Source organism: Crinia signifera, chromosome 5, assembly GCF_055691185.1.
Source record: "Crinia signifera chromosome 5, ASM5569118v1, whole genome shotgun sequence".
Lineage (NCBI taxonomy): Eukaryota > Metazoa > Chordata > Amphibia > Anura > Myobatrachidae > Crinia > Crinia signifera.
In genome coordinates, this window is record NC_139221.1 from 117154026 (window position 1) to 117169185 (window position 15160).

A 15160-nucleotide genomic window follows, 5' to 3' on the forward strand; every position below is an offset into this window, starting at 1 on the left:
CATGGAGTTGGATATAAACCTGTGGTGAGCGTAGCGAGCCACCGAGCCCGAAGCGTGGCGAGCGAAGCGTGGCGAGCGAAGCGAGCCCCGCGAGGGGACGGTATTCTGTGTCCGCTCGCCACGCTTCGGGCTCGGTGGCTCGCTACGCTCGCCACAGGTTTATATCCAACTCCATGCCCACTTGGATAGTAGGGGTATGAAAAGGACCCCTTTTTCCCATTGAATTCCATGTTAAAATGGACTCAGTCCATTTTAACATTGATTCCTATGGAAAAATCGGGTCATCGCATCGCATCGCATCCGATGGTCGCATGCGATGCGATGCGATGTGCCCGATCCGACCCGATTTAGAAATCGGCAGCCCGGATAACTCACAAGTACCCAAAATTGTATACGATATCGCATACGATTTAGCGCCCGATTTGATCCGCGATGCGATTTCGCGGCCGATTTTCCGCCATTTCCTTCCGATTTGCATGCTATTCCATCCTTGCACACTCCCACTATCCAAGTCAGCCCGAAGCGTGGCGATACGTGTCCTCCCGACCTGTTCACACTCCCACTATCCACGTCGGCATGGAGTTGATTGTATAAAGCGTGGCGAGCGCAGCGAGCCACTGAGCCCGAAGCACGGCGAGCGCAGCGTGCCCCGCGAGGGCACGCGGAAAACGATCCCTAAGCATGGCGGGCGGACACGGATTGCTTCACGTGTATTCCACGTCCCCCTCGCGGGGCTTGCTGCGCTCGCCACGCTTTGGGCTTCGGGCTTGGTGGCTCGATGCGCTCGCCACGCTTTATAAAATCAACTCTACGCCGCCGTGGATAGTGGGGGTATGAACAGGTTGGGAGGACGCGTACCGCGTCCACTCGCCACGCTCTGGGCTAACTTGGGGTACTTGTTTCCTAGCACGGCGCCCATCGCATACCATGGCATACCATATGCGAAGGTATGCGATGTGATGCGATATTCGGGTAAATGACCCAGAATGTACAATTAAATATCGCATAGCATCTCATGCCAGCAAATGGCATGTGATGCGATGCAATTTTTAATTGTACAACCACCCTGATGGGTACTTACAATGTTAAATACACCCCCATTGTCAACGCCACCCCCATTATCAACGGCAATCCGAAGCGTGGCGAGCGCAGCGTGCCCGCGAGGGGTGGCAGTGCGCGTCCTCCACCCTTTTCATACCCCCACTATCCACGTCAGCGTGGAGTTGATTTTTTAATGTTCAAAGTGCGGCGAGCGCTCACCACACTATCTAAAATCAACTCCACGCCGACGTGGATAGGTCGGAGGACGCGTACCGCCTCCCCACGCGGCTCACTGCGGGCTCACTGCGCTCTCCATGCTTCGGGTTGGCATTGATAGTGGGGGTGGCGTTGACAATGGGGGTGCTTTTAACATCAGGGTGCTTGTACAATTAAAAATCGCATTGCATTGCATGCCGCTATATTGCATGCGATGTGATGCACAGCGAGGGAAATCGGGGGGCGCCGTGCTAGGAAACAAGTACCTAACTTGGATAGTGGGGGTGTGCAAGGATGGAATAGCATGCAAATCGGCAGGAAATCACGGAAAATAGGCTGAAAATCGGCCGCTAAATCGCATCCGATTTTGGCATGCGATTTGCGGCCGATTTCGCGGGCGCCGTGATAATACACAAGTACCGATGCTTACATACAGTACATTAATGCAGTAGGAAGCATCTAGTATAAGTATATGCCCCTTGTGTACATGTGTGATTCTCTGCTGCCTTGAGGACGCAGCATCATATCACCTAAGTCAGCATTGGCTGGCTGAATCACCCATCAGATTATGCAGACCAGGCACTGTAGCTTCGTCACTCCCAAAAAGTGGAGGCCCTGTGAGTGTAGTAGACCCCTTGCTTTGTGAGTCTTTTTTTTTTTTTTACCAAAAATGCATCATAGTCCCAATGCAATGTGACTAGAACACAAGTGGAAGCTATGCTCATTAATTTTATATATGGCATTTGTATATTGTGTATGACTGAGACTTTGCATGGAGAACAGAACTTGTGGAATACTCCAAAACAGCAGTGAGTATGCATGTCTACTTTATGAGATTCTAGCATGAGATATGTGCTATATTATGGCATTTGTTACAATATATTCACACATATACTTTATGAATGTTTGTGAAGTTATGTTTCTGACTGAATAATTTAATTCAATGCTGCCATTTTGAGACACCAACATAGCAACAAATAAATGTTATATTTTCTAAACGACCTCATCTGCAACTCCTCTCCTCCACATCTAGTACACTACCCTGCTTATCCCTGCACCGACTTCCTATTCATTCCAGAATTCAATTCAAGCTTCTAATCCTTAAATCCCTCCACCAATTGTCCCTTTATTAAACTCTGACCTCACCACGAGATACGAGGGCTGCAGTCAGGATGATATGGAGTGGAGGAGGAGTGTCCAGTAAGGAGCCTTATGAGTCTGCCTGTAAAACAAAGGCAGTTTACAGGCAGCCTCATCATTACTGGCAGATCCAGATCCTAGTACAGTAGGTCCAACCACTGTGCATGTGACCTGCTCCTGCTCTAGTGCACATGTCAGAAGTGATTATATTGATATTATTGGAAGCCATACACTACATAGCACTTGGGGGATATTCTGATTCGCTCGTCTTTCTACATATTCAGTCTATCTCTTTTTCTCTCTATCTCTGATTTTGTATGTACGCCAATTTCTCTATATTCCCCCCAGCTCCATCATCAATTATTGGTGCAGCTCTTATAGGTTCTTGTTCTTGCACAATCATTCATTCATTCTTAAAATCTTGATTTGTTCCTGGAAAAATTCCTTTCCCAATCGGTCTACATGGACGGAAAGTATGAAAAAGTTTGAAAAACTAAAAAGATTAACCCATAAACTCATGTCGTCCCTTTAATGTGTCAATCATAGCCACGCTGACCTATTGTTTGTGTCAACCTTTTGACCATGTCAACCATATATTGTCAAGCTATTGAGTGTCGACCTAGACATTGTTTGTCAGCCATCTGTATACTAATATATATATATATATATATATATATATATAGCAATACTGATTGGATTTATAAGTACTCGAAAAGACCAATATTTTTGTTATGCGCCAAAAGGACCAAGGTAATTGAAACTTTAAAACGAGTTCCTCATAATACAGTATAACTTCAAGTTCTGTAACTGTTCTGTGGTTGTAAGCTGTCCTTAAACTAAAGCCTCATACAAAATAGACAGAAGGGCCCTTCTGATTGATATATTTTACTTTCTCGTCTAGTATGCGCAATCCATCCATCTAATGCGCAATCCGGCATGGTAGGGGCAGCTGCAGCATGGCCCCCGCTCACCCTGTCGCTTCCCCCACTGTCGCCCACCCCCCCATCCTGCCAGCATGGGTGTGTATACACTTACCAATGCTGTCACTGCGCCAGGTCCCCACCTTTACCAATATCGCCAGGTACACACATATACTAGTGTGTACCCAGCATAACTTCTAAGCGTACTTTTTTTATAAAAGTACAGTATTTTCCTTTTGTATCTATTTCCATAGCAACATACGACTGAGAGCAATGTAATATTTGAGTCAAAAGACAGAGTACGCTTCATGATGTGGTGTTAACATTAATAAGCTACTTAAAGAGCACAGGTCATCTCTGGATGAAATTGTTTAATGGAAATGTGATTACAAATCATTCTCACTACATATGCTTACTAATTTCTCTGGATTTTAAGTGATTGAATTGTTAAATTAAAATGAAATGTGTCAGCACACTCCTATAATGACTACCAAGATCTCATCAGTTCAACACTTATACCACAATCAGGGGATTAACCATTGCTGGACTCCACCAAAGGCCATTCCTGGTAACATGGACCTTTTATACCCCTTTTAAACCAGAGCCTTGACCAAGGTTATTGCTGCTCCACTCCGGGCCGGGGCTTGGTGTAATTGGGGAAAAAAAAATAACTCAGATCCTGTTCCTGGGTGTCTGACCCGGCAAATGCTCAGGGTCCGACACGGGGCATACCGGAATTAGCGGCTATATTAATGGGTAACCAGGGTCATCGGTCCCGGGACCCATTTGCACCAATAGGGAAGCCCATACCTCTGGACTGCAGCGCACTGTGGTCAGTCCGGAGGTTGGGCAGGGGCCGTGTACAACCTCTGCTGCTGTCTCCAGTACTATGCAGACAGGAGCAGAGGCTGGGAGGAGGTGAATGGATGCCTGTATGCGGTATTCATTCACCTCAAAGAATGAAGCTGGGGGCGCACAGAGGCTAGGGGAAGCCCAGCGTGTCGGTCGGCATTGTGGGAGTCCCGGCTGGCAGGTTTGCCAACCCATTGGAGATTATGTCATCTCCAAGTGCCGGCTCAGGGCCTGCCATGGCCGGCGTCGCCCACCTGCCATAATGCCAGGGGACAACGGTGTGAAAGGGAACAACTGCCAAATCCGGGTTAGAACAGAGTCGAAAAACCCAGGTGCGACCTGGCAGTTATTGTGTAAAAGTGGTATTAATGTCAGTAATATATTTGAGTCTATAAACAATGTGCACATTGTAAGGCTTTACCTACTGGCGTTGTCAACTGACAAAAGCACATTGTTAAACAGAAGGTGTTATGTAAAATGCTGAAATTACAACAGCAGTACTAAACGCTACCAGTAACAGATGACCCTCCAAGACTAATAGCTTGGACAAGTACAGTTTGACTATATCTTATGAGGATTCCTAACTCCAGTCCTCAGGAACATATAAAGCTGGCCACACTTCTAAAGATTCTCTTTCCATCCAGACAACTAGTTGTAAAGTTGTGGTTGCGTATTGCATACCATAATAAATGATCCTCCTCTATGCTCCCCAACACAAACATTGTCTAGTTTCAACATTCCATAGAATTTGTGTTTAGCTATGTGTGTCATACATAGTATAATAATCATTAAAACAAAATTAGATTATGGATGTATAATGCTTTGCATTAAACAATATAATGCATAACAGAGCATAACATAACATGCTTACATATACTTCATTCAGTTAATAATAGTATTGGTGAAATAAAGAGTAACATGTTTTGGGTTTACAATTGCACTTTTTTTTTTTAGAACTGAGACTGCACATTATTTCACCTACAGACTTGGTACAGTCATAACTTTGTATCAAATAAACAGGTGTTTGACTGCACAATTTTACTTTATTTGATTACTGTTCCGTTGCTTCTTCGAAACTTAGCTTTCCCAATACCTATATTCTTCTCCTCACATCATGACATTGCATTACATTCATCTCAGTCAACTTTTTGTGTTTGTTTTTATGGCATGGGTGTTCCTCCTTAGTACCACATATACTAATTATATACCACAAAATGTAGAAGAGGTGTTTGAGCGGGCAGTTTAAAAATAATACATCATTGTGGCTTCTTGTTGATCCTCCTGCTCCTTTTAACGTCATAAAAACTTTTATCAAAATGATTAAAAATATGGGATTTTTATCTCTAGTTTCAATAAAGTAAAAATTCTGCTATTACAGTCAAAATTTTATGTATATCCATGTTTGAAGACAAGTGATTTAATTAGTACCACAATACATATTATTTAACCGTTTGGACTGAAGCATGGGTTGGCATATAAAACTCCTTTTTGTAATGTAAGCACAGACAGACTCGGTGATGCTGAGATCAGGGCTCTGTGGAGTCCATCTAATCCCTTCCAGGAGTCCTTGTTCTTCTTAACACTGAAGATAGTTCTTTAATGATAGTTCTTAATGATAGACTTCTCCCTGGTGGTCATGCATAATGGATAAGTATCTGCCTTTGTTAATCTGCACTGTGGACACTATTAATGCTGACGAAACCCCCAACTCCTTTTGCTGAAATACTGTACAGTATATCATCAAACTTGTAAGGAACCTCCACCATGCTTCACTGTTGCCTGAAGACACTATTATTGTACCGGTCTCCAACCCTTCGGCCAATAACTGCCTCCTGTTACAGCCAAATATTTCCAAATTGCACTCATCAGTGCAGAGCACCTGCTGCCATTTTTCTGCACCCCAGTTACTATGTTTTGTGCATAGCTGAGGTGCATGGACTAGTTTCCATGTCGTAGGTATGGCATTTTTGGCCACAATTCTGCCATGGAGACCACTGCTGGCCAGTAGATGTGTGTACCTGGGTCCCAATGGTTTCTGCCAGTTTTGAGCTGCTGGCCCTTCTAGATATCTTCAAAGGGAAGTAAGCATGATGTGTCTTGCAACAGATGCACTTTTTTATTCAATGTTACCCTTTTTTGGTGTTTTTTTTTCAAATGAACTTGAACAGCAATCTTGAAGCCCTAGTCTGCTTTAAATCCTTTGCATGGAAGAGACCATGCTGATTTGTGTCTTGCCATGGTGTTTGACCTGTGACATGAAACGGTGTTACATAACACTACCTTTGTAGTAGAGTTTAGCTGTTCCTCTCCGAACTTTAAGCCCACTACACAGCTGTTTCTGTTTAATATAATGACTGTGTTTCAACCTACAGCTGGCTACCTGTTTTGTATGATTGGTTAATCATACACTTAAGTATAATCCTACAAAATCCCTGACTGTGTGCAAGTGCACCTAGAAAAATTGAGGCACACAATGGTTAATTCTCTCATCTATTGTGATTTATAAACAACATTTTCACGTTCGTTCATTTATGTTACACTATCAACATGGATTGCCAACCAATAATTTTTACTCACAATTTTACAAAAAAAACAAAGGTAGGTATCAAAACTACTGGAAATGGAAGCAAAAAAATTTAGCTCAAGAATTCTAAATTCTTGGCACTATATAAATTCATGCCACTCATGCGATGCGATTTCACTACGGTAGCGTACGTATGATAATTGGGCACCGTGATAATACACAAGTACCTGTCATTCTTTCTATGTGTGCATGTGTGTGCATTCATTTGTGTGTGTGTGTTTTTTTTTTCTCATTGATGGGTGAAAATTTTATTTTTGTACCATCAATACATTTACTGATGGATGACAACTCTTCTACCCACAACCTTTCTCAATTAAAGTATCCCAGTGGTTCCCCTTTAATGAAATATTGATTAGTTTATCTATCTTTAAGTACAAATCTCCCTATAATCTCAAGTCCTCACTCACAAAACTAATGTTCCGTTAAAATGCTTTGGCTACTGCAAAAGGAAATAGGTCAGCTTTCTGGTATGTTAGTAGGTAAATAACTTGTTACCAATAGACCACACAGCCTGACACTCAAATACTACCCATAGCCTGGAAATTAATTGTAAGCTTGCTTAATTATAAATAATTTAAACACTCACAATTTCAGTACGTAAACAGCATTCATTCCCAGTTTAGACAATGACAAGCTTTCATATTCAGGACAAAAAATACGATGGATACATACATATAGTACAGGTTGAGTCTACCATATCAGAAGTATTTTCTGTATTTTGGAATAATTGCATAACATAATGAGATATCTTGGGACGGGATGCAGGTCTACCCAAAGAATGCATTTATGTTTCATATTTCACACCTCATACACATAGGACATTATTCTCATCTGGTCGCTAATTTGCGAATTCGCAATGGTGACCAATGTTTACTACCTGTGCATGCGCATAATCGTTTATGCACATGTGCAGGTCTTCACTGCGAGCGCCTTCTGAGACTTGCATAGTCTCCGAGGTGCTTGCAGCGAGGAGGAGGTGGGCAGGGGGCATTCGTATGCAAACGTTTTGTGTTTCCTGGGCCTACCCAAGAAAATGCTGCATTCGCCCAGGAAAACGCTGGGCATCCCCATGCGTGGAGGTGGCTACCTGCCTTCTCTTGGTGGGCCGCTGATGTCACCGGATGCCACGGAGCAGGGTGCTGCTCATCTAAGGCACCAGAGTGATTTACAGTGGATTAGCGAGCGCTTCAAAAATCTTTCGATGGTCGGCGAACATCCCATGATTTCGGCCACCCATGCAAGGCTGCGAATGGGCGTTTACGCAAAACATCCATTTGCAGCGCTACAGGGAAAATCGGCAAGTAAAGAGGGGCGGGTGTTTTGTCGCATGGCGGGCAGTGCTACAAGGCTTGAAAAGCAGCGAACTAACGCTTCTTTGCAAGCCAACAAGAATCAGGGCCATAGCCTGAAGGAAATTTTATAAAATTGCTTGAATCATTTTGTAGATTACACAAAGGTTGTATACAGAGAACCATCAGAAAGCAAAGGTGTCACTCTCAATGATGCAAATTCATTGAACATTAATAAAACAAAATCTATATGCAAAACCTAAGATAAAGTGCCATTGTGCTAAATAGTCATAAACAGATAAATAAGTATTTAATAATGTTAGTGACCCAGTCTAGCTTGCAAAAGTTGCAGGAGATGAGAGTCCAAAGAGTTTCAACCAATGGATTTAAAGGCACAATAATACAAACCAAAACTAGAAAAGTCTAATGTGTACAGATACTGGGGGTTATTCTGGTTGCGAGTCCACCAAATCCCGCCTTGTGAATGGTTGGCTGGTGCCCCTAACATACTAAAAATGGCCATATTTCAGACATACATATATACAGTATAAATATTCGCATATACATCTTAACCATATTTTTTTCAAGATGGGAGCAGATTAGATCATCCAGTTTGCAATCAGTGATAAAGCAGTAAATGTACTCACAGAGTATACAGATGATCGATCTACACTGTCTAGGTAACCAGTCATAGGTTGACACTTTTAGTCGACATGTATTAGGTCAACAGGTACAAAATGTTGACAGATGAAAGGTTGACAGTGACAATGGCTACAAAAGACTGACATATGACAACGATCAACACACAAATGGTTGACACCATGGTGGGACACAATTGTAGTGAAGAGAGCCACCTACTCTTAAGCGAGCCTGTGAGAGTACACATTTGTGCCGATTTGTGCCAATGGTGGTGACATATTACCAAACATACAAGATTTCACCCCTAAAAATGGGGGGGGGGAAGTGTTTTGGCCATTTGTGTGCTGACCATTTTCATGTGGACCGTTTGACCCCGTTGACCTTAACATCTTTTGACCTTTTATAACTATCGACCTAATGCATGTGGACAAGATGGTGTTGTCCTATTAACTGTCTACTTGGAGAACGTAGATCCCACTCACAGCAGGAATTATGGGAACTATTTACAGAAAATTTCAGCTCACTTACCAAGAGTAGTCCCCTAAATGGTGAGCATTGTGCCCCATTTTATTTATTTATTTTTATTTTACTTTTATTTTTCAGTAGAGACTGGCATTCTGCACAGCTGCCATGCCCCCCCACCCCCCCCCCCCCCCCACCCCCATGTGGGACTAACAAAAGCAATCTCTGTGTCTCAAACAAATGAATAGATTAGAGCTCAGTAAATTAGTATAGTCCCAAAAATCAATGTTAAAGAATGGGAATTAAAGATTGTGCATGTTGCTTATATAATAACTAAATAAAGCCGGCATCTGACATGTTTCTCTACCAATCAGTAATTTCTTTGCAAATGTGTATTAAATGAAAATGTAGGTACTGGCAGTATCTAAAGTGATGGCATGGTACCCTATCAGTATACACTTGGTTAACTAACTGAAATCACCATCTGTACACTGCAACATTGCTCCTTCTAGCTTCTATCATATTGATCCCATATTGTTCTCTACTACATTTACAACTAAATATTTTATCCAAAATGATTAATGCCTTTTCGATATAAAAAATCCAGTATGCCTCTGCTTACTTCTACAATTTATCGTATGCAAGTCCAGTCATGGCTGTGGGATCTGATCAATGTTTGTGGCAGCCATGGCAATCTCCGGCTCCTATCAATGTGCATGGGACCGCGTACTGGATAGGATCAGAGGTAAAACATATACGATTTGACACTTTTCATGCACTTTCTTGTCCCAATGCATCGGAATTGAGTGAAAATTGTCCAAATCGCACTAGTATATGTCACATTTAGACATGTTGTACTGGTGTAGAGCCTACTACTAATGAAAGCTTTCACTATCACTAAAGTTCCATGTACTGCCGTGCCACAATTCAGGCATGCCGGTGGTTTAGTATTATTTAATCCAGCTGCATGCATCCCTAATATAATATGTTATTAGCACTGCATCAGAGGGTAAGATAGGGGAGGAGCATGTAGCCTGCCTGGGAGGGATCAGAAGATCCCTGTCTTGCAAAGCTTCCACTATAGAGGGTCTGGCTAAAGCTATCTTTATATGACATTAGCTGTTGGAGATAAACTGATCAATAACACTCTTTTGCTCCTATATATAATACATTTATGTACAAAACATGTAAATGTTTTTCAATAACTCAATGCATTGCTACACAAATAGGATACATCAATAAACAGGTTAGGCAATATTATTTTGACAAAAAAATTTGTCATGTACAGTAAGTTACATGATAACATATTATGCTATACCTCTAGTAAAATAATGGTTTGCGGACAATAATGGCCTATCTTGTCACAGCTATCACCAACCAGTACCATAAAGTTACCTACATAAATTTATAGCTAAACATGGCAATTCACTTTATGTACAGAAATACATTTCTGAAATTATTTTTATACAAAGTTTTGCCGTATCAAAGACATCTATAATGTTTCCAAGTATTCCTTATTCCCAGGCTAGTTACCAGCAAGTAACTAAAGCTAGCAGCTGTGTGTCAAACCGGGCAACACTTGAATTGCTGTGTCGGGCACTATCTAGTGGCTGCTAGCGTGCAAAACACTTGGATCCCCACATAGTGGTGAGGAGCAGAGTTAGCCCTTTATTATATAGGATAGGATCATTTGAGTGACATATCAGAGAGAAATCCACAATAAGTACTGTAAGCTGCACCTGCTAAAATGCTGCTGGAAATAAATTGTTGTAGTTATAGGCTAATAATCACTATTTTTACCTATTAATTACTCCAGCTGAAAACCCTTTGTAATATGTTTCTCTCACTGCTTCCAAGGATAAATGAATCATTCTTAATACTGCAAATCACTTAGCGGTTGCTGTTGTTAAATCTCTAATTTCCTGAGAGCTGGCTGTCAGACGTAGTTGAGTCTACACACACCAGTAATAATAAACATACTGCGCAATTGATTAGCTACTTGGTTCTTCCGGACTTCCACCTTTACTTGTGGCCTCTTACTTTGATAATGAGGGAATCCACAACATGGACTTGAAACCAGGTGACAATGCAGTCACTCCAATGGCAAATTAGAGCCAGCTCTTCATAAATTAATTTGCTCTGCAAAGGAAATTAAGCCTTGAAGATAAAGCTTTGTCAGAAATCAATTGCTATCTTGTAGCTCTGACTTCCCAACATTTTACACAGTTGTAAGAATCTCTGGGACCTCATTCATCATCCATCTCCAGACATAATTGTGCCTGAAGCAACTAGATGATGTTGGCACTTTGTTAGAGGTGTACCTCTGAGACACCTCCTCCTGACCTTCAAAACTCTCATCACATCCATCCTCTTCCTACATCACACAACTGACACATACTAGCACCTGTGCATGTCTCCACACACTATACAGCGATGTGTAACAGTACAGGGTAGCTCACCTTTAGCCCTTATCTGATAAATACCGATGTCCCAATAATGAAGTCTCTGTGTGATGTACTCGCTCTATCTACTGGGCACACACAAAGTAGAATCTTGAGATGACCGAAGAGTTCATGACATGGGGCCCTGCCTGCATGTTACACTAGGCAACATATAATAATAACATGTTTCATTCTAACATTAAAGGCTATGGAGTCCTACGCATATCCACAGAATGGAGCAGCACTATAAGGTAACCTGTGCCTCATCACTGCTATCCTCTGACTGATGCTATTCATCCGTCCTCTGTAATGTACCTATCCTTCTCTCCCTTCTCTGTACCTACACTGGCCTCCATCCTTTGTACTTATACTGACCTCCCTCATGTTTACCCACAGTGGCCTCACTACTCAATCTGTACCCACTCAGTCTTCCCCCTCTGTACTCACACTGTCATCTCTCTCCTCTGTACCCACACTGTGCTTCCTCTTCTGTACCCACACTGGCCACCTTCCTCTATACCCACACTGGCCTCCCCCCTCTGTACCCACACTGGCCTCTCTCCCCTGTACCCACAGTGGCCTCCCCACTCAGTACCCACACTGGCTTCCCTCCCTTATACCCACACTGGCTTCCTCACCCTCTGTACCCACACTGCCCCCCCCCCCCCCCGTCCCCCCCTCTGTACCCACACTGGCCTCTCTCCCTTGTACCCACAGTGGCCTCCCCACTCAGTACCCACACTGGCTTCCCTCCCTTATACCCACACTGGCTTCCTCCCCCTCTGTACCCACACTGCCCCCCCCCCCCCCCTCTCTGTACCCACACTGGGCTCCCCCCTCTGTACCCACACTGGCCACCTTCCACTGTACTCACACTGGCGTCTCTCCCCTTTATCCATAGTGGCCTCCCCACTCAGTACCAACACTGGCCTCCCCCTCTGTACATACACTGGCCTCCCCAATATGAACCCACACTGGCCTCCCCCCTCTGTACCCACACTGTCCTCTCTACCCTCTAACCACACTGGGCTAACCCCTCTATACCCACACTGGCCTCACACCGGCCTCCCTCCATTGATGCACCGCGCACGGTAATAAAAGCATAATACAGCTACATAAGCAGGTACCGCCCTGCCCCGGAACAGAGCCCTGTCCAGCTCCACCGTCCCCGATCTCTCGTTAGCCGGCAGAGTAGCACACAAACAGCCCAGCCCGCACACCGAGCAGCCCGCAGCCCCGCACTCACCCTCACGAGCCTCTTCCCCGCGGCTGCAGTTGCTGCATATGTGCTTGATCTCCTTCCCTATGTGGCAGTGGATGACAAAGGACACGTTGTTGTTCGTGGGCTCCTTCAGCGGCTTCATCCTGACTAGATATAAAGACTTCTTCCTGTGCTTGTCGGCTCTGCCGGTGCCTGTCAGTGCAGCGCCCTCCCTGCAGCCGAAGGAAGGCAGAGAGAACATCCCAGGCTGCCTGATGCTGCTGCTGCTGCCGGAGTGTGTGAGATCCGCCATCCGTCCCCTTCGCTCTCAGCAGTCACCTCACACACACACACATTGCCGGGGCTGGGGGGGGCAGGAGAGCGGCCCCCGGGGTCCTGTCACCTCTGCTGCTGTCACCAGTGTGTACTACAGGCGCATCCAGTGTGGTCGGTGATGCTCTAGAACCGCATTCCTCTGCCTATACCTGCCATGCCAGCATCCCGTCCTCACATGCAGCAGCTCCCTCCATCCCCCTCCCACATCCCTGTGCTGTCCTGTCTCCTCCACTCACCAGCTGACCTCTCTCATCACTGCATTCTTTCTAGGGCTGCCTGCTCAGCTAAGTTCTGACAGATCTAAGGGGCAAATATAAGATTAGGAATATAATAACACTGTATATGATAAGGTGATATTTTGAAAGTTGAGATTGGAAAGAACCATGAGATTCTAACCATCCATTGCCAGAAATTGCCATTAATTAAACAATATATCTGTACAGTATGAATTGCCAACTTGTTCGCCCATTTGCCACATGAGGTCAAGTATTTTTTTTTTTGTTACACATGCTTATGGTAGGCCCTAATTAGTTCTAATTGAACAATATGGAGAACTCTTTATTAAAGCCCCAATGCAGTTGTCTACACCGTAAATTTAGGTTGTTATACCCTTTGTACAGCAAACTATTTTACCCTGGCTATTGTCCTTATGACCCTGGTCAGGTTTCAGTTTTATACCCCTTTCAGACATACTCCAAAATCCCAGGTTTTTGCACATGAACACGCATCAACCCAGGATTTTGGTATGTCTGAATGGGTCAACCCGGGTGTTAAAACCCAGGTCTCCAATTCTTCTGTTTACCTGGGTTGAGGTAGACCTGCTGCACTTGGTAATTCGCTGCTTTAAGTGTGAAAGGGTGCACCCGGGAAAATGACCCAGCAGTCAAAATGCCAGGTAATTCCTGTGTAGTATGTCTAAAAGGGGTATAAATGGCCCCCTTAAAAATAACCTGGGTCCAAAGACCTGGCAATCCAACCCAGGAAATGCTCCTGATTGAACATTGGTAGGACCCTTGTTTAGGTGCAGTGTTACATCACTGGGAGAGCCTATACCTCCCGACCGCAGCGTCCAGGAGTTGAAAGAGGGTGCATGCCTTCTCTGCTATCTGCCCTGCCATGCAGACAGCAGCGGTGTTGGGACGAAAGGTGAATGGATTCCTGTGTGCAGCATCCATTCACCACACAGACGGAGATGATGCATACTTACCTACCCTCCCCCCTGCATTGTCGAGAGTGTCCCACAAACAAACCCCCCCCCCCCCCCCTTCTCTGCATGGGGATCTGTGGGAGTCAAATTATGTGAATCACGTCATTGTAGTGCAAAGTAGGCAAGTATGAAATTATATCATCTCCAAGCACCGGCCTTCAAGACACTGCATCCTTGTGCAGTGTAAAAGGTGCCAACATAGGAATATCCCAGGTCAGCACTGCAGGGTAAATGGGGTAAATCGCTTGTCTGACCTGAATTGGAACAGTGGGGCAGATGTATTAAGATTGGTAAAGTGGTAAAGGTGCCCACACACGGTGCAATTTTGAGCCAAATGCGATGCGATCTAGTGCAAAAAGTACATGCTGCACATACTTTTTGTACTTTGCAATGTAATGTGCGCGAGAGCACGCATCCCAAGCCCAAAACGCAGCATGTATGGGCACCTTAACCCAATCAACTCCTAATTGCCAGTTTTTGAACACAGCTGATTCGCCTGTGTGTTATCACCTTCCACTTTATCACTGCTTTATCACCACTTTATCACTTTACCAGGCTTAATACATCTGCCCCAGTGTTCAAAATACCATATTATTAGCAGCATTATTTTAAAATCGGTTTGTAAAAGGATAGTTAAGAGCTGACTGGTTATTATTATCATCATCTTCTACAGTATATACCAGTGCCGTGACTAGACATTTCTGTGAGTTGTGCAAGAAAGGGAATTGGCGCCCCCATAGTCAAAATAGAGATAGTGCGTCCGAAAAGTAGGGGCGTGGCCACATAATGCCGCAAACCATAATGCATATTATACAATATGCTGCACACCATA

The 15160-nt window shown here is 44.0% G+C and overlaps 1 protein-coding gene across 10 annotated transcripts in view; it reads right to left on the minus strand.

Moving 5' to 3' along the window:
- PHACTR1 (phosphatase and actin regulator 1) overlaps positions 1-15160 on the minus strand; it is a 320938-nt gene that overhangs the window by 106379 nt on the left and 199399 nt on the right. For 2 of the 10 annotated variants that reach the window (XM_083187901.1, XM_083187900.1), the window contains exon 1: positions 12831-13334. The exons of 4 other annotated variants lie outside the window; for them this stretch is intronic. In XM_083187901.1, coding sequence (XP_083044027.1) covers positions 12831-13098 — 268 coding nt within the window. In that variant the 5' untranslated portion in view covers positions 13099-13334. Of the gene's footprint in view, positions 1-12830; positions 13336-15160 lie in introns of those variants that run through there. 4 more of the 10 variants (XM_083187904.1, XM_083187907.1, XM_083187906.1 and 1 more) reach the window with 3 other exon arrangements.